At 42.1% G+C, this 27,322-nt stretch overlaps 2 protein-coding genes across 35 annotated transcripts in view; both read left to right on the top strand.

Moving 5' to 3' along the window:
* The window catches only part of LOC146569363 (UPF0606 protein KIAA1549), a 35,623-nt gene extending 29,414 nt beyond the window's left edge, over nt 1–6,209 (top strand). For 2 of the 4 annotated variants that reach the window (XM_085281609.1, XM_085281611.1), the window contains 7 exons: nt 346–572; nt 667–811; nt 892–1,206; nt 2,385–2,431; nt 2,988–3,136; nt 4,115–4,269; nt 4,620–6,209. In XM_085281609.1, the coding sequence (XP_085137735.1) occupies nt 346–572; nt 667–811; nt 892–1,206; nt 2,385–2,431; nt 2,988–3,136; nt 4,115–4,269; nt 4,620–4,811 (1,230 nt within the window). In that variant the 3' untranslated portion in view covers nt 4,812–6,209. Of the gene's footprint in view, nt 1–345; nt 573–666; nt 812–891; nt 1,207–2,384; nt 2,489–2,987; nt 3,137–4,114; nt 4,270–4,619 lie in introns of all 4 variants that reach the window. The other 2 variants (XM_085281608.1, XM_085281610.1) reach the window with 1 other exon arrangement.
* Nucleotides 6,210–8,009: 1,800 nt separating this feature from the next.
* Nucleotides 8,010–27,322, top strand: part of mical3a (microtubule associated monooxygenase, calponin and LIM domain containing 3a) — an 81,870-nt gene continuing 62,557 nt past the window's right edge. For 18 of the 31 annotated variants that reach the window (XM_085281580.1, XM_085281590.1, XM_085281585.1 and 15 more), the window contains exons 1-2: nt 8,010–8,223; nt 22,302–22,641. The gene's annotated coding sequence lies outside the window, so the exon portion shown is untranslated. Of the gene's footprint in view, nt 8,224–10,037; nt 10,342–22,301; nt 22,642–25,229; nt 25,386–27,322 lie in introns of those variants that run through there. The other 13 variants (XM_085281599.1, XM_085281598.1, XM_085281597.1 and 10 more) reach the window with 7 other exon arrangements.

The raw sequence follows: 27,322 nt of genomic DNA, 5'->3' as shown, positions 1-27,322 counted from the left end.
TTTCAGTTTGTCTCCAGTGTGTTTACGTTGATGTATTTTTAGTGCTGAAGTTAAAAAATTACCAGGCTAATTATTCCCCACAGGCCTTGCAGGAGTCTCATCTGTTCCTTTGAAAAATTTCATCTCAATGCAGAATAAAAAATACAAAACCCTGACACAAACTCTTTGGTCAGATAGTTTGAAAATGTTCTTTCTCAAAGAAGAAGTCATAGGAACAAAGTGAAATCCTCCAGAGTCTTTTGGAAGATGTAATTCACACGTGGTTGAAATTTCATTTGTGATGCTTCTGTGGTTCTTATAATTTGCCAAACGAGCTAATACTGATAATTGTAATTTGATCCTCAGATCCAGGTAGCGTTGAGGCACAAGTCAGAAATTGAGCATCATCGTAACAAGATTCGTCTTCGCGCCAAGAGGAAGGGCCACTATGACTTCCCAGCTATGGATGACATAGGCGGTCTTGGCGATGCAAAGGATCCGGATCGTATTTATCGCAAAGAACAGATGCAAATCGATAAGATCCTGGACCCGGATGCTCAGATGCCCTCCGTCTTCATGGAACCCAAGAAAAGGTTAGAGGTTATGAATTTTTGACTTTTTGGTGGAGAACTTGATTTTCTGTGCATGCTGATAATATATTTCTCTCTTTCTTCATGTGTTTCTAAGTGGTCGAGGCAGGCGCTCACCAAAGCAGAGGATGAAAGACCAGATGAATGGAGGCATGATGGAAGCAGACAAAGACCACCTCATCACTGAAGACACTGATGCTGCTTACAGAAAGTGCCCCGGGGTCAACAATGTTGCCTATGTGGTGAGTAACACAGAAGAAGTAGGAAAACCTTTCACGGACCCTGCAACCTTTCTGAGTTCTTTGCCGTCTATGTTTTCCAGTCGGACCCTGACCAAGGCCCAGGATCCCCTCACAGGAGTCCTTCCCCCACAGATGATGTCTTCCCAGCCCCCACTTCCTCTCCTCCCGGCCATGCCCCTCCCCCACCACCGTACATGCCCCCACAGCCCTCCATCGAGGAAGCACGGCAGCAGATGCACTCCCTGTTGGACGACGCCTTCGCTCTTGTGTCACCCACTTCCCAGGGCAGCACTGCTGGGATCACTCTCCCAGGGGTCAACAGCAACCCTCCTAACTCTAGCCCTCCAGGTCATGGGCCGAGACCTTGGGGTCTTTCCTACCAAGCTTTCCCCAGCGTAAGTTGCCGTCTGTGTACAAACGCTCTGGCTGGAGCATTGTCCATCCAGTCAGCTATAAATAATTCAGCTGCTATATTGCATGGAACAAGAATATGTGTTACAAATAGAAACAGTGGGAGACACAGCTTTGCATTCACTTTCTTAAGGTGTTTTGCTCTCCTGCTCAGCATGAAGCCTATTGCTTCCAGTATAATCACGTCCTCTTAGCAAAGTACTGACTTAAGTATTCCTCCATCTGTTGCAAGGTGCAACCTTAGCCCCCCCCTGCCCACCCCCACTGGCTATGTAGAGCTCCTAAGACCCTTCAGTGATATAGCCATCACCCACGTAATCTTTATTAATTCCTGTTGGTATAGGCTACTTTCAAAGAAACTGCTTGGAAGGCTTTACAAAGCGAGGCCAGTTTATGCAGTGCCAACCTCTGTTATTAACACTTAGCTACGGCAGCATAATACTATTCATGTACAATTATCCCTGGCTTTGAAATCCATGAGAGGTAGAGGGCTTAGCTGAAATTAAGGTTGTTTGTGTAAGAAGAAGAAAATCGAATCGGTACTTTACAAGTGCAAAAATCTACTCTAAACAAAAACAAAATAGAAGCATTGTATGGCTGTTCTATGGTCCAGATCTAAATGTGTCACTTCATTCATTCATTCCCTGGAAGTGCAACCTTAAAGATTTAATCCCAGACCTTCTTGACTGCAGAGAATACATTTTCACTCCCTGAATACACTTTTTAAATGCTTTCTTATCTTTCATGCTGCTTTACAGCTGTTAATAACAATACTTTGTCCTCTATCCAACACGGGTGCTCACCCCAGAAGAGTGAAAGAAACACTGAGCAGTGCAGCCATAAAAAGCCCTTTGATGGTGCTTTTATATGCTATTAAAAATATGGATATCCAACGAAACTTTGCTTGGTAAAAATAACAATGTTCACTATGTAAAATAACCACCAACAGTACAGTAAATTGTAACACACACAGCAGGACTGTGATCTCATAAGAATAACTGCATCAACTAAAAATCGCTTTTGCATTTCTTTTCCAATATTTGTATCGCTACACCCTGATGCTTCGTAAAAACAGTTCACTGTTTATACCTGAGACCTCTGTCATCACTGGTACTTGATCATTGTCACTTAAACACAGCACATCTCTGTTGGTCTTCCCCAGAGATTCCCTGAGATGTCCTCTGCTGCAGTGCAAGGCATGGCAACAAGGTCAGTAAAGCAGCTGAAAATGGAGTCGCTTTCCACATGTTCTTCATACCCCAAGAGGTATTTCCTATTTATAATTACAGGTGAACTTTCACCCGTGTGGACATTTTCTTTAGTTTACATTTATAGAGTTGAGCCTCATGAATACTGAAAAAGAGTCCTCTTTATTTTATTGTTTCAATGGATCAGGTCTGAACAGCTGCCTCTTAATAGACTCTGAAAAGGCTGCACGTGTACACACATGTAGAGTATCAGCTGTCAACCATTTGTGTTTTCCACTATTTGGTACCAAATTGTGAAATGCTTGACTATCAGGTTATTGATTGCACCATATAGGAAGGACTCCCTGTGATTAGAAATGTAAAGCGTGCTAAAAAAGTAGCACAAATACACACACACAGTATGAAATGTCTCCATGTTCAGTAACAGTGCAAAAAAGGGGAAAAATCATCATCTGCTATTAGTCAAATTGTTTACTTTAAACTGACCCAGAATTCAGCTATTGGTGCGTCCTTATGTTTTCTTAAATCATAAATGAGTTTTTTGGTCTGTGTTTCAGGCAGGGCCTTGGCTCGAGCTACCTGCCACCAGGAGAAACAGCAGGGCACGGTGAGCAGCTCCAGCCAGACAGCCTGTACTCCAGCAGGGGCCTCTACGCTGATGAACTGCCCTCATCTGCCAGACCGCGTCCAGTGGGAGGAACCACAGGTACACAAGGAAGTTCGATAGCATCACACAAATGCAACATTAACACAACAATATTTTATGTTCAGGCTGTTGCTCTGTCCCCCCAAACAAAGCTCATGGTGTCCATTCATTTCTGCATCTCGTTTTCAACTTTTTTGCAGATTTTTTTTTTTTTTAAATAGGAAAAAAGGAAACGCACATCTTAAGCAATCATGCTTAAAGATAGACATGTATGTTCTTTATCTCAGTGTTTAATCTCCGTCTCAGTCTTTATGCTATATTTAATCCATCTAAATGTAAATACTCCCACTGTCAGTTACAGCTAAACAACAAAATGAACCATTAGCACAAATATGTCCTTTTTTTATTCTTAGAGCTATACACTATTTATCTCTGACTTTGTTTAACAATAAACTGCTGAGAATATGTAACACTGACAGAAATAACTAGTGCAAACGTGAAAGGTTTTGCACTAGCTGTCACTACAGAGGAATAACTCTTGCATTTAAAATATGCCCTTTCTGAACTGGCTGAGTGCGGCGCGTGCGATTAAAGCCATTTGTTGCAGCAGGAATGGGGTATGTCAGCAAAACGTACAGATGATTCAGGTTGCCAATATTTTCTGCAATGATTGAAGAACATCTGTGATAGACGTGCAACCAGTCCAGGGTGCACGCTCACTCTCACCCAAAAACAGCTTGGCTAATCTGAGGACAGACAGTCAGGCAGCTGCCAATAACTTTGTAACTTCACTTACAGTGGGTATAAATTTGCATGCAGCTGACAAATTTTCAGACGCTGATGCCGAGTAAAGACAGTTTCATATATTCTCTGCTTAGATGAGAGAGCATAAAAGAATACTGCAGTGATCCCGAGCAGTTTTGAGTAGGAATGGAAGATACAGTAAGGTTTAAGGTTGGGCAAGAAGCTGGCATGATTAAGGTTGGGTCTTTAGGAAATTAGTGCCAGTAAGTATAATGTGTTTATTTATCTTTTTAGGTGCCCAGCTCCATCATCTTGCACAAGTGGGTCTGTCCAGTCGGATGAATGGTTTCCCAGCAGGAGTCAGGGCTGCTCCGGGCCAGAATGGAGGCTTAGGCTGGAACCACTATCATGATGACAATTTCTCCAGAGCAGAAGCTGAAAAAGATGCAGTGAGTGAATTGCACATTTTTATTTTTTCATTAACAAGTTCATTTAATTTCATTGAAACCTGAAACTAAATGAAATCCCAAACTTTTCATTTAATCATCAAATTATTAAAAACAAACGCACAGTAACTCGATCCTAACAGGAAGCCAACTGTATTGCTTTTGAGAAACACCCACAGTTTCAGTTTGGTTTTCTTCTAATTTTCTGGTGTTCTTCTGTTTTTGTTACTTGATATTTTTTATCTTATCTATTCTCTTCTTTTTTATCACCTCCCCCTGTTGTTCCGTTTGCCCTTTCTGTCCTGCCTGCTATTTATGGACCCCCTGACTGCTCGTCCTCCTCTATCTTCCAGATTCACCGGAGTGGTATCAGGGAGCCCACGGCCCCCCCGACCCATCTAGATGGTGTGGGTTATCTGACAGCCCCCCCACCTCTGGATACTTCTCCTCCCACTCATTCCTCTGCCTCCTTGATCAAGGCCATCCGGGAGGAGCTTCTGCGGCTCTCGCAGAAGCAGGCGGCTGTGCCCAGCTACCACAGCTGAAGTCCTGGCTTCTAGTGTCCTGCTCTAACCAGTCATGTCACTGACCCTGCCTGCTTGCTTCACCTAATCTGACAGTGCTTCCCATGGAAGTCCATTAAGCTGTACAGCAGAGAGATAGTCCTGCTAAAGTAGAGAGGTTTGCTCCTGAGAAACTGCATAACAGGATGGCTGATAGAGACTGAGATCAGCTGCAGTAGAGTACAGCTGACCAGAGATGACGTGAAACCAACGCGTGAACTCGACATGCCCGTGTTTCTTTCCTGTTCTTTACCGTGGACCAGGGAGCGCTAATGTCACGTACTGTGGACGTCGGACTTGATTTTGCTGCATTTCCTCAGACTCTGTGTCATAGTTTCAACTTTATGTCGCCTTCACAAACAGAAATACAGTGTCAGACTGAAGTCACAATGTCTTTTTACATCACATAACCTGATGTATTTCTTCTTTTTGATGCAGACCCCTAACTTCCTTTTCACCATCAGGTGCTTCCTGTCTTCTGCCATGATGAGCCATGTTATGCCTTGACACTGTGATACAGTTCACGTGACCATACCTGCTGTTAGAGCCTACAGTAAGATCATAGTTCACAGCCAGCAACCCAGTTCAGACAGCAGGCAAAAAAAGGGGCATCCATACACAGTAATAACACTCATTAATGCTACCTATTCTGTCCTTACTTACTACAGTAAAACAGTGTTCGACCTCTCGGCTTACAATATATACTTTTTCATGTTAAAGTGCTGTTGTTGTTTTTTTAAATTCGTGTTGAGAAGCTACTTGATGGTTAAGCAAACAGGAGAAGAAATCAGCCTTTAAGCAGATCAAACAGTTTCTGAGCAAGTTTTAAAGACGCAGGCACAGATGTGGTACAAATAATAAAAGGTGACATACTTGATGATTATGGTCAATATTTAATGTATGTATTCATTATGTGGTTATTTGATGCACTGTATGCAGACGACTTGGTACGGCTCAGGTTTTTCATTAAGAGATTCCTTACGGACAAATCCGTAAAAAGACACTTTAGAAGGTCACATGGAAGAAGTGTAAATTAGGGAAAGTCACAGACACCAGTGTTCTGTTTGAGCTCATTTCTGTGTTGAATACACATGGATGTCTTTTTCATGCAGTATTGGACGTTTGATTTGCCTTTTTGTTAGCACAGGAAGGGAAGACGTGTACTGTATTTCATTAAGAGTTTACTTCAACTACTCATTTTTACATGCTTTTTAAATAGATTTGGATCATTTAATTGTGTTCACCTGGCTCTTAGTCATCATGCTGGTTAGAAGTCATTCCAGGTCTTTTCCACAGGATGTGGTGCGATGTTTCGGAGGCCTAAAATTTTAATTCATTCGATTAAAATAAAAGAGGAACTGTGGGGTTTTTATAGCAGGACTTGAAGATGTGTTTTTGCAGTTTGTGCCAGGATCATATGGCAAATTCGAAATGTTCCCTGCACAAGCCTCGACTTCCAGGTGATTTTACTGATGTGGCCACGGTGTCCTTCTCATGCCATGTTTCCTTTCCATGTGACGTGCCTTTTGGACTCACCTGAATTGATTAAGCACCAGACTGTCTACTGTTACGCTCCCAATTCTAACACAGAATTATTTAAAAGCATCATTATTCCAACATGGCTGTTTGTCAGTGGATGTAAGGGCAGTTGAACTGTAAACGAATCGATGGAACATCAGGTAACAGTGACACTGTAGCTTTGTTGTCCATTACATGTTCATGGTTTATCCATCTCACACTGTACGCCTCCATCTGCTGGTCCTGTACTGTAACTACATCCTTGTGTTCATCCTCAGTTGCTTTTTGTTGTTGTTGTTGTTTATTTCCAGTCCTTTTCTACGTGTTCTGCTATGTAAAAATGATCCGTTGGCTGGCCCAACTTTCCATTTGCATGTTTAATTGTTGTATTTCTTTGGCTTGGTTTTGAGCATGCTATTTCAGAATTTGTGAAATACAAAGTAAGCTGTAACTTGAGCTGCCTTTTAATTAATGTACATTGCCAGAGTGAAAATTACTTCAGATTTTATTTTGCTTTGGTTTCATTTGAGCAATCATAACATCTGACGTCATTCATCCAAAACGTCACATGCTTACAGGTGTTGTAGTTACACCAGAAAACCACAGGGTGTCAGCACATCACAGGAAAACTAGCTGCACTAAAAGGACAAATCGCGCTCCCGCGCTGCACATGACGTAACCAGTTCCCATGGATGATTCTAGGCGTCTCTGAAAGCAGGTCAGTCGGTGGGCTCTTTACGTCTTTTTGAATTGTGAACATGCAACAGATGTTTATCATACAGCAGAGTCTGTTTGGATCAGTGATGCTTCCACTAGCCTTTGGGTGAGATGAATTTTTCTAACCACCAATATCTGGAAAATATGAACATACAAATACACACCAATTAAATGAATCAATCGAGATGCGCCGGTGACTGTTACACGTTTATATTTCTCTTAAAATAACCTCCAGCTCCTCGTTCACTGACTCGTATCCCCATCACAGCTTCTAAAGCCAGTGAGTGAGGCATCTAAATGTTCCGTAAATCTCCTGATCTGTCTCTACAGGGGTTGACTTTGCACAACTCAGCAAGTATTTGACAGCACACTCCTGAGTGGTCAATATTCACAGTCCATGCGCACATTTGGTTATTTTTATGGCTCCAAAACGGCAGCAAATTCATCTGGTCTTAGTTTTGAGAAGTAAACCCTAATAAGGGATTTGATGACTTATAGTCATCGACTTTAAGTCGTTCATTTATTGTGTTTCGATTTTGTTTCCGATCTCCTCTATACACAGGAGTCATGCTGTGGCAAGACATGAATTCATTTTTCCTTAATAATCCGTCTTTTTAATTTCACGATGCTGCTAGTTTGAGTTATATCTCGGGCATGATGAAAGAACACACAATGTTTGCTGCAGAGTATCCCAGGCTTGCTGCCTCTTGCCCGGTATCTAAACCGTCCCCCACCTCTCCCCACCTTCCCTACGGTAATCCTGCCTGAGTGTTGTCCCTGAGCGCAGCCTGGACACACACAACAAAAACACACCCAGGAGTTAATCTGGATCATGATGGTAATTACTGCCTGTGCGTCCAGCCTGTAGGAGGGTATTGTCCACTAAGGGAGGAGTCAAACAGTCGGTTCTGCCTACTGACCTTGGAGAAAACTGCGAGGGAGGTAGGCAGGGGAGGGAGGAGAGAAACAGGGAGAAGGAGGTAGCTGACTGAGTTTCAGCACTGCAGATCTTCCTGTCTGCCTTCAGCCGCTCTTTCTCTCAGTTTGCTGGTGAAAGACAAAAAGCATTGAGAGGAGGGAGGAGGAGAATTGTGAAAGGAGTCTTTTTACTGATGATGGACGAGGATTTCTTTCTTTTTAACTAATCTTTAAAGCCCCTGTGAGTATTGCCTGTTATCTGCTTGTCATTCAATCTGCTCTTTGCTGCACATGTGTATTCTTTGACTGTAATAAGAGTCACATCTCGGGAATGTACTGATGTTACTAGACGGGTTTCTCAACCAGAGTCCCACAGACGAGGTGTCTTCCCACATTGTTTGTTTTTGTAACCAAGGTAGATGTTTGGGTTTTCCTGAATAGGGTGCAGTTGCAGACATTTGTGTGCTCTGTGTGTGTGTGTGTCAGAAAATGACATTCCTGCAGTTTCGTGACAGTGAATGTTGTTGACACAGCCTACAATGAGCCCTCACAGCTGTTAGCTTTGTTGCAGTGGCGCTGCTGTGGGAGGTTGTGGTCCTCGCCCTCCTTGTTTACAAGCATGGCTTCTTCTTATGCAATTCTCTGCATGCTGCACTATTACATACCATTAGAGCTGCTGCTGCTGCCTACAGTATGAATCAATGGCAGCACGAATAGTTGACTGACACTGCAGACATCTTCTGCGGTACCCAGCTAAGGGCCAGCTGGCACTGATGTCATAGAAGGATGCCACTGTGTTCACTTTTAGCATTGGCTGCGCATATGAATTTTGCATGAAACTGACTGGCTTCATTTGTCTCAAATACCACACACATTCTTTTCCTGGATTTTCAATCACGTTTTTATTACCAGAAATGCCTTCAACCTTATTGTGTGGTCTAAAACCTACATTTCCCTTCTCTCCACCCCTTTTATCTCCTTTTTATCTCTACCAACCAGTGCAGGTTATCTTTGCTCTGTCATCTCTGCCTGTCTTCTCTGCATAACAGTGAGGTGAGGGTATCAGGGGGATTTCTGAGCTAGCGATGCAGAAACGGCAGCGATAAGAGAAAGTTTAGATTTTCTGCACGTGTGTGTGACATGAGCATCATCTGACGTAATGGAGGAAAGGCATGGATCTCCAGGAGGATCTGTTTTCATAACAAATGAGCATTTATCTCTCTCTCTCTGTGTGTGAGAGAGAGAGATAAGCAAGGTTAGAGAGGGGTACAGAAAGAAAGTGCCAGTAGCTAGTGCTGCCCTACTTTCAACTGCATGACACATATTTTATCCAAGTTTAGAAGCAAAAGCGTCTGCATGCATTAGGTCACCATTGTACCGCCTCGTGTCAGGTCAGGTAACTCTTGCTGACATCACCTCTGGTCGCCGGCGGACGATCGCTGTCCTCAAGGTCACAGTGCAGGTTATCTGTTTCTCTGTCACCCCCTCTCCACCAGGCTGTACTGTATCAGAAGACACAGTGTCACATTGTGCGCTGCCGCTGTGCTGAGTAGGAGGCAGCACTCATGATGTTCTAGGGAGAGGTGAATAGCTGTCATTCATGAGAGGGTGCCCGTTTGCTCGGCAGCTGACTTCAGACACTGATCCTGCCTGTCAGCTGCTGGCGGGTGTCTTCCACAGACCTAACTGTTGTGTCCGTTGCACTAGTAGCTGACACATTAAACATGTTTGTTGTTCTTTATAGCAGACAAGGAAACACAGCACAGGTTTTGGAGTCCAGAGAATACAGGTCATATTTGAAGAAGCCTTTTATTAGGAAAGCAGTTGCAGAAAATAAGGATCCTTTTACAAACTCCTAACTAATTTTGGCTCAGAAACCCTTCTTGCAAACGCATTGTAGTGCATGTTGTTAGGTAGCTGTGGTATTTTGTTAAACTTTACAAAGATATCCGGTACGCCACAGCTGATCCTCTGACAGCATTAATCCCTATTAGCAGGCACTGGATCTCTCTGCACTGCTGTCCTTCAGACCACATCCTCTGGATGTTTTCAGGACAGTTTGCACCACCAGCAGCAGCAGCTCCGCCAAGACCAGCCCGGCAGCTATTAGTGTGTATGCGGAAGAGTAGAATGAGACCACAAACAACGTTGTCCCGCTTTTAACTTTCCCTCACTCTATATATCGAGACGAACTATAAAGATGGAGCGAACAACGGAGATGCTGATGGAATGAAAAGAACCAAAACGCTGGTTATGTGTTTCTTTGTACTTAAATGCACACGCACAGTCCTTTTACCTCTTTCAGAGGAGCCTTAGACTTTGTGTTCTGGTTGCATGCTGTCTGGACAATAATCAGCAGGTAATCCCTTTAAGCCATTATTTCTCTAATTGCTTTGTCTTGGTCAGCAGATGGACACCGCGGGGATGTTGTTTTGTCCTGTCTGCTTTCTCTTTAGTGAATCATAGCTGAGTACAGAAATAACCTCTGCGGTATTGTTTGCTCGACTGCATATTCATTTGCTTATGAAACAAGATTAAAAGGATTATTTGCTCTTGTATCAGTATAGTCCCTGTGGGCAGAGAACACAGTATACGAAACAGCAATGTGGAAAGTCTTTAACTGTGCAATAACCTCACAACTTTCTTCACTGTCTAATAGCATCCATTTAACAACTAATGATAACTAATGATTCGATCTTGAAGTTGATCAATCATGTACCACAGGACTTCAAGCTGGCAATAATGAAACCACTACTTCACTTCAGCATCACTTGACCGAGTTATCTTAGCTAACTACAGCCAATCTCCAACCTTCCTTTTATCTCAGTTATTCTTGAGTGTGCTGCTCATCCTCCACATTGAAAGGAGCCAGTTGAGGTGGTTCTGGCATCTGACTAGGACGCCTCCTAGATGAGGTATTCCGGGCATGTCGTACTCGGAAGAGGCCCCAGGGGAGACTCAGGACTCACTGGAGAGAACACATCTTTCAGCTGGCTTGGGAACATCTCGGTGTCCCCTCAGATGAGCTGGAGGAGGTGGCTGGGGTGAGGGAAGTGTGGGCTTCTCTGCCGCCGTGACTCAAACCGTGACAAGCGGCAGAAAATGGATAGATGCAGGAATGTCTTAAATACATACAGTGTATATATATGGATGACCTCTAATTTCCTCCTTCCAAATTTTTATAAAACTGGGGTCATTGTACGTACAGTGAAACATAAATCCTGAACCTGGCGACTCTGAGTTAAAAGTAAAAGTCAGGAAACCACAAGTAAAGCCTTTTCTCAGGAGAAAATAATAAGCAATCCACATCTAAAGTTTTCTTTGGGCAACATTTAGGCTGGACTGATAGATGATGACTTTATGGTCATGCTAGCTCATGTAACATTACAGCCAGTGGTATAAGTGATCCATAAATGTCCCAAGTAGCCCAGATTAGGCTGGAGTGAGAGTGGCTTTTAAACATGGTGAGCTCTGTCCAATTTTACATGTCAATGCTGTGTGTGGCTGCCTAGTAAAGATGACATAAAATGACGAGAACAATAAAAAATGTGAAATTAGTGCAACTTTCATGCACTGTTTTATTTTTCCTGCTGTTGAAAATAGTAGGATAACAACATGTTAGCACAAATTGCCCCAGGTAGGACCGGGCTGTGCATATTTATCTCGGTGTGTTACGTCATTGTCTACACACAAATCTTGCGAGTACAGATGAGCCCGCTAGGGGTGATGGTGGGAGACTCACAGCAAAGGGCACCTGGAGGAGTTACACAGGCCACAGGGTCAGAGTTTTATAAATAGAAGCAACACACATTGAGACGTGAGATTCATGCCCACAAACACATGCTCAGGGAGGAGTAGAAAGTGGCTTTGGTCTTGGCTGCAGCTGTCCCTCCGGCTCTTCTTTCCAATTTCACTGGAATCAACTTTCAGACAGATGGATCTTTGAAAACGTTTCATTAAAGTGAATAAATACTGATATTGCTATTGAGAGAACACCTTAGCCAGCAGTTTTGCTACTAAAGTGACAGTCTTCATATACTGTTTAAAAAAACGGTAACATTACATTTAGGAATTGCAGGTATACAGAAAAAAGTTAAGGTCAATAGAAATAGGCTTGGACATTCAAAACCGTAGCATATGAGAAACATGGATGCATAGAATTTATTTAAACATGACTCTACAGTCTTATTTCAGCGAGGGGGGTGTAAGTGCTCCGAACAGCACATTGACAGGCGAGTACAAGAACTCAAAGTCGTATATTTTAGCTAATTTATGCTGGCAGATTGTCCTCATATTCATTGCCCAAAGCTTGTATTTACAGTGATGTTTCTCTTTTTTAAAAACAGGCCTGTTATTTTGTGGCCTTCAAAGATTTGTCTCTATAGTGTCACTTTTTTAAGATTAAATCGCTGCCATCTGATGTACAGTATGTCCACATTACACTCAGGCGTGTCTGACTCTTCATCTGCGTTTCTTGATCACAACAGCACTAAACAAACACTCCTGTATCCTAGTAACCATCCAGGGTGATACAGTGGACTGGTAGACTCCTGCATTAACCTGTCAACGGGCCATTGCTGTTGTGAAATTGTGGGCTGTAGAGAGCGGAGTCCCAGCTAGCTTAAAGAAGTCTGACAGAGTAGGGATTCCAGCTGGGTTGTAACGCAGGTTCAACCCTTGAAGGGTGGACAGAAAAGCAGTCCCTCCTGCTCTCTAACACAGGAGTTGGAGAGCAGGAGGGATTGTGCAAAGACATGCCTTTTTCATAATCCTCATCTCTGTGATCCCAGGAACTGGCTGAGCTCTGGCTAACCTGCTAGATGAACTGTGGGAATCTTCTTTTACACCACATGTATTATGTGTAAAATCCTATTCAGTGTGGTTGGATACTCAGGGTGTGGCTGCGGTCTATTTTTATCTAGCCTTTGGTAGATATTTTCCGTAGCAGTGGGAGGGTACGTTCAATTCAGGCTACAGAACTGACTCTTACCTGCTTCTCCTTGTCTCGCACGGGCCCTTCTGTCATAACAGGCTGTCACATTACCTGACTGGAACCTGCCTGCGTCCACATCTGTCTAAGGCTTCATGCCTGTCTCTCTATAGGTTAGAGAGGAAGATCAGATATAATATCACTGATTTAGGAAGACCCACACGGCTACAGCTTCTGTGAAGACAGCCAGAGACAAGCTGCTGACAGGGAAACCATCCAAGAGCACACAGTTACCACAGTAACCAGTTAACTGACACCAAAGAAAGGCTGACTACACGATTTCGAGTTACCCAACATGCTGCTCCACACCCTCACTGGATGAGAAAATTATGGGATGCCCACACTGGCTGAAATGACTGTTGTTCCTTTCGGTGACATCCAGCTTGTATACATGGCACATCGACTGTTATTATGCTCTTGTGCATTAAATCTAGCAGCATGCCAGTGTTGCATATGTTTGGTATGCTTAACTTATTAACATCAATGTAATTTTGTTTTCCGCACTGACTTCAAATGTGGAAATAACTCTGTGGAATTGCTCTTTTTACTCAGGTGGAGTTTGTTTAAGAGAACAGACATTTCCCTTTCTTTAATAACGATGAGCTCATTGAGATGAGGGGGGATAAAAGAGAAAAAGCAAAGACTGGGGTCAGAGATCAGAGCTGATGTCAGGATGAGAGCTGCAGGCCAAATGTGATTCACTCATATGCGTGCACAAGCATACAGAGTGTAGCAGGAATCTGACAGACCACGGAGAAATGAGCTGCAAAGCTTGGCATTATGCATGTGGATACCAGCACAATTCCCACCTACTACTTCATTAAACATTCTTTTCCATCAGTTTCTCTTAATTTAGCTGTATATTTGTGTTATTTCAAAATAAAAGCATTGTATATGAATACCAAATACCAGTAGCTAACCCACTTGAAAACTAGAAACCTCTTTTCTCAGCTTCACTCGTCTTTGTAGTGGAGTTCAAATGAGTCATCATTGAAATAACCATCATTATGACTCATTGTTTGCTTTATCTTCATGCCAACAATCATATCCGAGGGCAGGGCTTCATATATTTCAGCTTAAATTGATCTTAATTTATATTTTGGAAAAAAGGTACTTTGTTATTCTTATGTGATTTTTGCCATTCATCTGGAAAATATTCTGTTTTTAAATGTGTTGTTGCCAGGATGCAATCAGAATTCATTATGACCCAAACTTGCCTTTTGCACTGAAGATGACAAGCATGTCGTCATCATCTCATGTTTTGGAGAGAGTAAAGACTAAAAAGGGCCCTGCACCCTTATGAAGATTCAAAGGGCCTTACTGCTTTGTAGTTTCTCTAAGCCAGCATTTAACCACCATGCATAAAGAAACCTTGCAGTAATCCAAATAAAGCCTACTAAGGCTGTCAAGCTATTATTTCATACCTTCATGTCTTGTGAAGTCCACAGAACCTCATCAGGCTGAAAAGAAGAAAACAGGAAATGAAATCCATCACATGAGGCCTCTTCAGTGAGGTCTTTCCCTGAGCTCTGGGATTGCTCAAGATTGCTGGACTTTGTCATCTACCTTCTTGTAAATGAAAGGTTGCATTCTTTACTGATGTGTTCTTCATTTCCTCAGATAGATATATCAGACTGTGATAATCCAAGCAGCTTGTCTGCATATGTGCATTTAACTGAGATCAAATATAGGTGGTTTTGAGTGAATTTGTGGATATAACAGTATTTACTTCTTCTATATAAGAATGACAGCCCCAACTCTTTTAGTGTCGTGCCACAATTGGGTCCAAACCTGAATTTGTTGTTCACTCTTATTAATCATCATATGCCAGCTTGCTGTGATGCAAACATTACTGTGTTGTGATCATGTTAGCATACTGATGCTTAGCTGGAGAGAGTCACAGAGCTGCTTGCCTGGCTTTGGACTGTTCTTGTTGCAGCTCCCCTCCAAAGAGCATGTGTCAGTGCCAGTCAGCATCAGTGCAGCAGTGAGGTCAAGGGGTTCGTTTGCTAATGAATTTCGAGTTTCTGTGTTTTTAACCTTTCTAATTCCACTTGCTGACACATTAACATCATAATTTAGCCCAAGGAAAGCCCCTATAGTCTCAATACACACCCAAAGCAGAAGTCTTAGGATGTAGGTAGTGGCAGAAAGGACTTTTCTGTCTGACTCAAAAGAGGTGGAAAGCTTTAAAAACAACTGCTTTGTCTATCTGATCCTCATCTACAGGTGCGATAAAAGCCGTTAAGGGAAAGGTGGCAGTGGGATGAAAGTCTCTGAAAGTCTTGTCAAAGCATGAGTAAGAGCTAAGAGCAGAACAAAAGCAGTTCTGTTCTTTATGAGATAAAGAATTCATTACTCAGTCTTCCCTTGGTTTGATTTCTGCTCAGCAGCCACTGCTCATAGTCGTGTTTATTCAACATATTTGGATAGATAATACCTTTTCTCGGATTTCCTCATGTTGGTTTTAAATGATTATCCTGCTTCCAAAAATAGTTTGCAATTGTGGGTGGAGTTTTTTTGTGTGTGTAAGGATATTTGTCAGAGGCCAAAGGCAGCAGCTCTGCATGACGTGCAGAAGAATGCAAAATAAAGACGCTGCTGTTTGTGCCTGTGTTTGGGAGTCGGGGACAGGCCACACGGTTGAGCCCCCTGTTCTCCACTCTTTGTATCCTGGTCATTCACTACAGTCTCTCTTTGTGCCAGCCACAGATCACATGTCACAATATTTGAACAGCTGCAGTCGTTGGCTGTGTGTTTTCTCTCTTCTTTCCACACGGAGAGTGGAGATCTGGTTTGATAACAGACTGTGAGAATTTGGACAGGTGAGCAGTGGGAGAAATATCTGTAGTATCGTGCAAGCGTCACATACAAACTACTGTAATTAAAACAACGACAACAGTAAAAGAAAAACATCAAAAGAGTGACAGCTGAGAATCCTCCCCTAGGATGGAGCGGGATCAATATAATGGATTATGTTAGAAACCTAACGGCTCCGTTCATGCTGTCACCTTAACCTAAACCTGTCAATATCAGGACTTGGAACATGATATCTGCTCTTCGAGCCTTCTTGAACACCGTAGCTACTATCCATTGCATTTCCAGGCTGGAGAAACGTTGCCAGTTTTTCTTTCAACATACACTTAAATATCTTCTTCTCTGTTGTCCCGTTGCGTTATTGGCCTCACAGAAAGTGAGTCATATCCTCGACACCAGGAGGCTGCTGTAAGAGAGCCAATAAAACTGTCTTTGAAGAAACTCACACTAACACATCTCAGGGCCTTTTAAGCAACTCATGCAACGCAAGAATTCAGAATTCATTTAAACTGCTCATGTCCCTTGATAGCTACAGGACAAGGACTGTTTGTTGTACTATTCAGTCTCCTACAGCAGTAAAGGTCACTGATAATAGTGGACACAATGCGAGAGAATTGCGTGTCGTGTATAGCGCATGTGCACTATATATATGTTACAGGTACGTGCGCCTGTAACAGGGGTAGAGGTGTTTGGTTTCTGTCCTTGGGCTGTATGTGTGCGCAGACTCACGGACGACCATCATGGCCACTTTGTATCAAGTTGAAGCGTCAACTGAAACCATTACCTGTTTGTTGTGCACTTAATGAATCATCACGATAAGCTGGAATTCAAAAGTATACTTGAAGCTAAAAAATGTAACAACTTAATCTTGCTGTTTTTTCACTTGAGGAGTAAAAGTCAAGCTATGTGTTAGCTTTGATGGAAGCTGAAAAAAACCCCCCAGCTCTCCAGCTCAGCTTGTGTTGTCAGATGTGATCTTGGGTAATATATGCGAGCTGATTTGTACTGAGATTTGAGGCCATTGTGTAAACTGCAGTTCAGCTCTGCTTTGTCTCCAACGGTAATGAAAAAGCTTTGCTGAGGACTGTGTTTACTGACTTCTGATTACAGTTAGCAAACCCATCATCTGATCAGGGCGAGTACATAGCAGCCTCATGGTCTCTCTGAAGGGGGGAGAGTGCATGAAAAAGGGAGAAAAAAAGGCAGAGGGCACCTTGGCAGTCTAAAGCAGAATGTGATTAAAATTCTGTTCTAGTCGCAAGCACACATTGTTTGGAATCATCATTTGGTATTTGATAAGGCACAGCCTAATCGCACCCTCTGGGGAAAGTGTGGAAAGTAACACTGATGACGCTTTGCCTGGAACTCGCAATACAAGAAGAACCCAGATGAAAAGAGTTGTGTAGGTCTTACACTTTGCTGTCCAGTGTGAGTGCAATACCAACAACGCAGGAGTCCTGAAATGCAACTCAGTGGCATCTTTTTTCCCCTCTGCCTTCTGAACAACCACACATTTCAAACCCACCACACATTTGGAATAGATCTTGAATTATTATTTTTTGAAGCTTCAAGCCCATGTTCAGATGTTACAAAATAAGCTCCCTTCACAGTCTCAGAAAACATTGCACAACCATTGTGTTACACTGCACAGTGTTGAAAGAAGAGTGAACTACACTTCTTGTATAAAGCTGGTCATTTAACTTCATATCATGAATCTATTTCTTTAAAAGTGTATATTTCAAGTATCATAATCAACATAATGCAACTTGACCTTTATGTGTGCCGCCTGATAGTGTTTGCACGCCAGCTGTTTTCAAAGGCAGCCATGTTTCCCACACGGCCAAACAAATATATAGTAATGACATGCAAAAACACTCCTCTTCATGAAGACACTATAAAGCAAATTTCCCTCAAGGAAGAATCTGTTATGTAATTAGTTATGTAACTGTAATAGTGAGCTAGACTTTTGATGTGACTGAAATAAATCCATTATCAAAACTAGTGAACTAGTGTGCTGTGGCACAACCTTTTTATTGTGTCCCGGCCATCATGAATATTAACTTGTAGTGGAATGTAATTCAATTTATTAGACCATCTAATTCCATGGATTTAGATGCAATTATCCATTTTCGTGCACTGTTTAGTCCAGCGTGTTTTTTTCTCTCAGTTGATCCTGCTGAATTAAGATGTTATAGTAAGATTGGTGCCAGCAGAGGGGAAAACAATATACCTTACCCGTCAGAGTGAATGGAGCAATAACATTTATGTTTATTCTTTGAGGGCAAATAAGCAGATTAAACACTTTCACTCCTTTATCCAAGATAAAATAGAGTTTTTACAGCCTATTTATCCATATTTACCTGTGCTGAGGGTGGTCAAACTTTACCTGAACGATGTAGGCTTTGCCACTCTGACCAAACCTCCACATTGGTGCTGGTATAGTGTGCTGGTGATATGATCTGTAACAGCAATATAGGAGGGGTTGCCATGTGGTGCAGAAATTCATGGTCCCCATAACTAAGATGGCCTTTAGTGCCGACATGAGTTTTTCACGTTGAAAGTGATTTTGAGTGAATTAGCTCAGCTGTAGGCATCACCCTTTAATTTACTTCAATCATTCATGTCTCCAGAAATTCATATCTAATGTCTTTGAACTAATTTAGAAACATTAGCAAAAAATCCTAACTGTAATGGGAAACATGGTTAGCTTTATACCCCAAAACAGCTTGTTTGTTAGCATGTTAGCATGCTTACAGATAACTAGCTTTAAGAACTAATGTACCCCAAAACCACAGCCTTACAGAAATACTTGATTAAAACCTTTAAGTTATATTTAACTTTTACTTTTCATTTCTGTGGCAGTTTTTGTTGTTGTTGTTGTTGTTGTTGTTATGGAAGCATTAAACGTATTCTCTTATAAAGCTAATATTTTCAAGGTAAACATGCAAAATATACCCTTTTATTCTGTTGTTTTCTAAGATCAATACCTTCCTTGTAATGTGTATAAGAAATTGTTCAAATAAACTGAATTATTTTTCCTGTGGACGCCCACAGCTCACTCTTTAGCATGATCCACTCTACGGCGGTAACCCCTGACCCCTAAACACCTTGAGTCATGACATTCACAGCCATACTTAGACCAGGAACGTCGTGCACGTTGCTAAAGATCAGAGACTACTGACTCTTGTAGGAATGGATGGATTTATAGCCTACCAACTTAGCAGTTCATGGACACGGTGAATAACCAGCAGTGTGAGAAATGTTTCCAGTGTGGCCGCACCCTGACCACTACATCTTTTTTCAGTCCTCACACAGCCCTGGTCCGAGGTATCCTAAACACATACGCTTAAATTTAGACTGGCTCAGGCTGACCACAGACACAGCCTAACCTCCTGAAATCTGACACCCACTGTCTGCTGTTTCTCTCTCTCCTGACTCTGTGGGTAGGTGCGTTTTCACTTTCTAACTTTTGTTCACCGATTTCCTTTGTTGAGCACCCAACCATCTCACACACAAACACCTCAGTCTCTCATAACCTCTCCCTCTATTCTTCGTGCTCGGGGGCAGCCGACTGGAGCTGATTTACTCTGTTTGCACAGAGTTGGAGCTCACAGTTTTGGAGGAAATGAAACGTTAAAGTTACATACTGATACGATTCTTAAAAGCCCTTTCCATTATCACTTTTTTGGACTGACAGAATTCATGCTGTGTTTATCTGAACGATCAAACAATTGTCCTCCCTAAATTAAAAAAAGAAGAAGAAGCTGTGCACATCTTTCTTCTGTTGACAAGCTTACTGCTGGAATCCTGTTTATTCATACTGGAGCATTTCCTCGGTTGTTGAGTGTGTGTCTTCAACTGATTTATTTCAATTTGTATCCAATAAGTAAATAAACAGTTGGTGATTCCATTAATAATAGTGGAGCAGTGAAAAATTTAACAGGAAGGTGGAGCGAGAGAGCAGAGAGAGCAGGTGAAAACACACAGCAAATCTGACCCATTTTCACCTGCTCAACCAGCAAGACGTCTCAAAATCTGCTGTCCTTCTGCGCATAATATCTGACAGTTTGATCCTTTCAGTGTTCTGGAAATATAGTTCTATCTGGGGACTGGCCTACAATGGAAACGTTCCACTTTGTTTGACACTTTTAATCACATTCAGTGGCGTATTGTTCTGCTTTCTCAAGTAAACGTTACTTTCTATTGTAGTAAACAGGCTTTAGTTTAAGTTTAGATAGATAGATAGAACTTTATTAATCCCTCGGGTAGGTTCCTCTGGGAAATTCAGTTATATGTTATATAGTTATATATAGTTATACTATGTAGTCAGTTATATGTATATATGTTTTTCTATTGATAAAATGCTAGTTTCTCTAGCTCTGTGCCCATCATTTAAATTTGCTGATAGTTTAATTAATTGATCAATTATTCTTAGCATTAATATGCTTTCAAATTGAAACATGAATATCCAAGTAAGGTCAATCCGATGAGGAAGATTTACTTTTGCCATTCCTCTTGTCAGTTCCTTCTCCTCTGCAGCTTAGTGCTCAATGGCCCATAACAGCTTCCTGATGGCCGGCTATGAACATGATGAGATCACTAGTATCACTGATCTCATCATCTTTTCATTCACACTCACACGAGAAGGGAGAGGGGAGAGCATATGTACAGAGACACTTGAGAGAATTGGAGGAGAGGGTACAGTAACAGTGACAGCCTCAATATGAATGTAGCCGTACAGATGAAGGCCGTATGGCTGTCGAGTGTTTCAGAGAGCTGGACCTGCATTAACGTGTCGTCTGCTACAGTTAAGCTGCACTTTTGTAAACGAGTCAATCATCACACATAAAGCATATTTGTTTTTTGTTTTTCAAGTGTTAGACTCACAGTAAATAAGACATAAATCAGATTTCTTCAGCATTTTAATTTTGTTTGTGTGCATTTTTTGCACCAAAGATGGAGTGATATAGATGCAAGACAAGGAAGCACTAAGCAAGTCCTGCATTTTTATTCTGTTGAAAAACAGTGTTTGTTTTTTTTAAATGAAAGTGAATGACACCTTTACGTGGGCAGTGCCTGCTGGGTGTGGAGAAACAGATGGCTTTGGAGACAGTGGTGCATGTTTTATTAGTAAAGCTCACTGCCCAGTTATGGCATTACAGGAAAAATGGGTGCATTATGCATATCCCTGGTGTCACTGGAGCTTGATGTTTAAGCTACATGTCTGATTGATTCAGACAGTGTGAGTGGGTGAGTGGGAGTGGGATATTCACAGTGAAAATATGCATTCAAATCTATTCGTATGTTTTAAGAATAAATATAATTTGTCATTTTCCATAGCATAGAAGACAATGGATAATTATTTTTACTAAAAAAAAGTAAAGAAATGTCTTGAGACACAGGTCAGTGGCAGCAGTGAATCTGTTTTTGCTTACAGGGAAATCAGTGGGCGTGCACACACATACACAACACGACTCTCCACAGTTGCACTGCAAAACAAGATGGCCACAATGAAGCAATCCAGACGACCACCAACTCTGAAAACTTTGTCAAATCGGGATTTTTTAGTTGCTGAGTGCAAAAAGGCAACACATGACATCAGCTCAGCTCAGAGAAACAAACACGATTCAAGAACATTTCTCATCTCTGGCTGAACTGGACCAATCCCAAACTGTTACACAACAGTCTGGACAACAGGCTCGGACTGTGATTACTCATGTCATCGTTGGGAAATTAATAGAGACCTACTTTCTGCTCATAAGGGATAGAAAACATAAAAGTGTTTATCCTGATATCTGATATCTACTGCTTAAATGAAGCCAGAAAGCTCTTTCTTTTTTCACTCAGCCGCTGAGTCCTCCTGTAATTCCCGTGTCCTCGTCACCACTACCTTTCAAGACTCTAAAACAGAAAATCTGTGACAAAAGCAAGAATAATTATGCAATTATGGCTGCACATTCTTGTGGTGTTCTGCTAGCTCTTCTGTGTTTTTAATCACAGTTTGGCAGCAGTTAAACGTGACCTTTTATTTCAGGAAATAGCTGAAAGTTCTTATCAGCAGCAAACCATTAAGATATACAATGCACTGTAAGTCTCAATGGTTTGTGTTGAAAGCTGTATGAACATGGCTATCTAAGAGTGAATAGCAGCAGTCCTGCATCTGTCTGGTTTCTGCAGTCCTATAAATACTGTAGGCCCAGTAGGAGGAACAGCGGTAGGTCCAGCAGGTCAAGTTGCCACATATGAGCAATCCCATATGTTTTGTAACACTCTGCATCCTGCCAGTTGGGAGAGATTTTAGTGGCAGCAGAAAGCAGTACAGTTGGAGATGACAGCAAAAACAGGTGGGAGCCAAGCCAGCCAGCTCCATCTCACTTCTTACATCAGCATGTCAGAATCCCTTTAAGTAAGTCACCAGTCGGTCAAGGAGATTCTTCCTGACTGTGGAAGTGCTCCACTTCAGATCAACCCCACCTTAAAAAGACGCCCATTGTGTCTGTCTGTGCTTGCAGGCGGCCTGGCTGAGGATTCCTCCAATCTGTGAACCGATGGGCATGTGACATCACCCCCTCCGCCCCATCTCTCCCTCCTTACATCAGTGCATCTGGCCAATCAGTGCTCAAGGAGATCCGGTCACATGAGAATCCCCCCCAGTCTTGGTTACCATGACAACGAGCACTGGTCCAGGCAGCATCTTGCTGTGGTGAGAAAAGAGGAGGTGGAGGGGGAAAGAAGGCAGGAGGAGAGGCAGAAAGAGAAGAGGAAAGGGAGGAAGGAAGATAGAAAGACAACAATTCCATTCTGAGGAATAGCTTTTGGATCTTCAGCTTGTTCCTGTCTTCATTCAGTACAGTGAGTACTTCACCTTTATTACCCACGTTCACCTGCTGCACTGCAAGCAAATGAAAGGAGATCTGATGCAGTCCTTTGTCATCAGAATTGGATAATGTGACATGGCAGATGCCTTTGATGATTTCAGGGATGGCATCAGTAATCCCTTTGTGATGTGGAGAATGCATGCAGCCTGCCTCACCTTGGGTAGACAACCCTTTGTCTGTATGTTTACTCAAAGGCTGATGACAGACCTTAACAGCAAACAGAGCCATGGTGGGAACCAGGGTGCTCAGCGCAATTAGAGGCAATTTCATAACATGGTGAAACTCCTTCTGATGTATTATGCAGCGAGTCATTCAGCCTCCAACCGCTAATCTTCGTCCTGTCTTTCTTTTCTTTTTTTCCATTTCTACTCCTCCAAGTCTGTCTTCCTTTTTCTATCTTGCTCATTTCCACACAATTAGATCTGGCTGAAACTCTGTGCCCCACCGGGGTTTTGTATAATTAGCAAATCCATGGAAATTTCAGCTGGGACAGTTTGCTCTGATTGCAGGACTTGTATGCTATGTAAAATGTCCTTGTGGTGATAGAAACAGAGAGGTTTTCTAGCTGCAAGTTAATTCATGGTCAAAATGTTGCTGTTTTGCATTACCTTACATTTGAACCTCATACATAATTGCAAAGCATGCAAGAGAGATGATGCAGAGTCACTAATAAAGTGCTAAAGATCTAATTCATGTCCTGCTATAGAAGGAAGCGTGATGTTTACAGGCTGTTGGATTTTTTTGCATTTTATTTGTGTGTGTGTGGCTTGTAAGAGTAACCTTAAAGATTGTTTGGAAAGGGACTTCTAATTTTTTTTGTTATTCCCATTATGTTTTGACAGAACAGTTATACAACAACATTGTGCCTGCAAACTCATTACATGTGACTTAACCGTGATAATCTGGTTAGTATATGGCATTATACGATTCTGACTTCTGCCCGTTTATCTCTCCTTGTATATTTGTACTTGATATCCCTGTATCTTATCTTCTCCCTGCGTAGGTGGGACCAATATTTTTCAGTATTTTTTTAGTATATGCACCATATCATTTATTAAATTGTGCTTATAAAGCTATTTTAAACAAAATAAATCAAACTAATACTGAACTACCAACTTGGCCAAAGTTGTAGTTTATATTATACGTGCCTTGCGTCTCAGCCGCACTATCTGTCCTGTGACATGAGCTGATGGGAAGGTGTTTGCTTGCTAGCTGCGGTAATGTGCCCAGAGCTGATAGCAGCTGAAGGGTTTCTCCTTTCAACATGGCCTAAGAATGTAGCACCTTACAGAGAATATAGATAATCTTCTTCTGATCCAAGTGGATGAACTATATCTCAAGCTGCCTCATCTTTGAGACTGGACTGTTTTTGCTTGCCTGTGATCCAGTTAATGAACCAGTAATGGCTTTGAATGATTGGTTAATAAAAACCTTTCTTTTGACAAGGTTCAGTTGCAGTCTGGATTGCAGAACCATTTTTTTGTAGTCTGGGGAGAAGTCCATGTTGTGACTGAAACAAAAGCAGTGTATCAGTAATGCACATTTCTGTCTGCGGGAAGCAGCCAAACACTCACTAAACTGTTTCTTGCCATTTGAAAGTGATTGTTTAAAACTTATAATTTTCCCAAATTGTAATCTTACGGTTTTCCACTGAGGCAAACTTCAGCCCATTTGAAACCACTGCACAATCTGGGTCTATACTTTGTTAGAAAACAAACAAATGAGCTTTGGAATTTCCTTTGGAATCATATTTTCAAGATTTCCTACAGTGGAAAAGAAGGAGACTTGCAGATAGACACAGCAGATACACACGTTTCAGGAATGTTAACCATTATTTTATGTCATGCGCCTCATCACTCCAGACTACTTAGAGCCTACTTCTTTTACTGTCCATATAAAACTCCCGGGTGCCAGAGTGCACATCTGAATCACGCCTCTATATTCTGGTAACACACCTGTGCGGATGATGCCCAGTAAACAATTTTACAGTAACCCATTTTTGTGCAGGCTAATTATTACTAGCAATAATTTATCAATTTTTACCCTACAGGTTAAGTCAATATTTATATACACAATCGCACACAAGGCAAACGGGAAATATTTTACAGTAACTGAAAGATAACAAAATAAATACAAATAAAGTTTGACTGTTCGGATATCACGTTAAATGAAACCCCGCCGGTATCCCCGGTTGTCTAAACCAGTTTTAATGTTTCGGCCAAGTTTTCGACCGCATGTGAACGCAACACTGCTGCTGCGTCACGTTGGAAGAGACCAATTGGATTAAACTGAGTTAAAACACGCTGGCTCACCTCAAGAAAGAGCGGGGGGTGCTCACCTTGTACTGTTAGAGAGATTGAAGTACAAGCTAGCACAGCGTCGTCTCTTTGCCGTATGCAGTCTATTACTGCTTTGTACTCTTATTTCAACATGTAATACAGGAACATTATTTGTTCGCTCAAATTTCAGGAACATACTGTTATTTAGAGAGCTGCACGTCCCCCCCTCCTTGTCGGCGTTATGGTTTCGACGGATCCCTCTCAGTCAGTTTCAAGTTGCGCCTTCTCGTCTGCCGTGTGGCTCTATGCTCTATATCCCTACCGAGTGGAAAAAAATAGACATTCCCGTTTTGGCTTCACTGTGAAATTTGGATTTACACAGGAAAATGGATTTAATAGAATTATTGACGATTGGATTATAATCACGTGGCATTCAGAGGTAAGAAGACACGCTTCTCTCAGTCGTTTGACAAACAGTGGGTTTTTTTAACGTTACCGTGGGATCCGCGGGCTGCACCTTCGCACGTTTGGGAATGTCACGCTCTGTTGGTTTTAATAGAGCAGCTAACGATTTAACTGCATTGGCGTGTTATAAATCTCAATTTTCTTTGTGCAAAGAACATGCACATTACTGGTGCATCACAGAGGAAAACCTCGGTTCTAATGGGACAGCCTGTGGAATGTAGTGGTGCTATTAGTCACTTCCACACAAATATATCCATCAGTACAGAATGCAGTCCAAGCGCGACAGTTTACCTGATGAGTCGGCAAAGAATCTCAATAATATTTGTACATCACTGAGTCAGAGGTGACATTTGAGAAATGTCGTTTTAGGAGCTTGTTTCGGGTAACAACACAGCCGCAACACACCTGGAAAGAAGTCATGTTAGGTAAACGTTAATGCACACACTTTGTATTCGCAAAAGATGTTGTTACAGGAGGCTGGTATGGAGCTGGCTGCTGCTTGCTCTTGTGTAAATCTCATGCAGTCCTATACATACCGTAAGTTTAGATATTTTGCAAGTGCTTTTGTTGTCTCTCAGTACCTGTTTTGTGGCCAAGTGTAAAGGCTTTGACGTTAAATCAAAGTCTCCTCCTAGACTTCAGTGATGAATGCTTCCACATGTCATTTTTGTTTTTGTTGATTAACTGTATGCTGACATAAACATTAATATCATATTACTCCAGCTGGCTCAGCTGGGCCCATACAGCAGCAGCAGCCACTCTGTGGTTAAATGGAGCAGAAGGGTCCTGACCTGACAGGCCAAAGTCTCTTATCCTGTCTCATCTGAGTGATTGGATTTGTTCTATTGATTAGTTATACTGAACCTTTGTTTCTCGCATTTCAAGAGCTTCCTTCCTACACTGTATCTTTAAAGACTTTGTACATCTACTCTGAAGCCACAGGGTGCAGTTGGGTAGGTGGGTGTTAACTGGGCTGTGCTGTATCTGTTCGCACCTTTGTGTTATCATAACTAGCAGTTTCCCTCCTAGATCAGGATGTGGAGCAGAGTAGGAAAGGATGTTTGCTTGGTGGCTGACTGCAGTTTGGCTTTCTGAAGAGAAGCCTGACACAATCGTTCAAGTATAGTCAAGCATGCAGCGTCCTCTGCAAAACTAAGCTGTGCTACAGTGGCAAACTTTAAGTTTATATTTCTGTGTTATAAACACAACCCACAAAGCATCCAAAATACATCAAAACACAGCAGCATGAATTTGATAAGGCAAGCTTTTTAATGTTCATGTTCGTGAGGGAGGGGAAGATAAAGCTGACTCACTTTGCCCCCTTACTGACCGTCGCTCAGAGAGTTAAGGAAACTAGCTCTGACTCTGACCCCCTGTGAACCTGCAGTATATTGTGGAAATGGGAAAAGTGCTGGATGAAAGGACGGACGGTAGGAAGGAAGGAAGTCCTGTGAAGGCAACTCGTGCTGTGTCATGAGCAGCTGGATGTATCCCAGCTATCTGGTTCATTTGCCCGATGGCTTGCTGATGTGGCTGACTCATCTGAGACTTGGTGCCCCCCCCTCCATCCCACCACAATATTAAACTACTATGCGTGTTATAGCAAGTCTAGCCTGCTGTAAGTCCTTAAAAGGAGAGACAGCTGTAACTAGAAGGAATGTTGTGAACTGCTTAAGGTTCCATTTCTTTAGCAAACACTCATTGCAAGAATATCCAGTTACCATTTCAACTTTGTACTTAGGTGGATGAGATTGTGATGATGAGTATATTCCTGTGATGATGAGTATATTCCTGTGTTGACTGCTGAGTCACACGGGTGTAATAAAACCAAACAGCCTGGATGATGCCATATTGTTTCCACCCTTTAAGGTTTGGAGATCCCACAAAAAGTCTGAGATAGTTGCTTTATCT

The sequence above is a fragment of the Mchenga conophoros genome, linkage group LG7, assembly GCF_057382185.1.
Source record: "Mchenga conophoros isolate Kocher_MC1m ecotype Shallow Benthic linkage group LG7, M_conophoros_male_GT1.1, whole genome shotgun sequence".
In the NCBI taxonomy this organism is placed as follows: domain Eukaryota; kingdom Metazoa; phylum Chordata; class Actinopteri; order Cichliformes; family Cichlidae; genus Mchenga; species Mchenga conophoros.
Note: the sequence above shows the minus strand (reverse complement) of the source record. Positions and strands in the feature narration are given on the sequence as shown.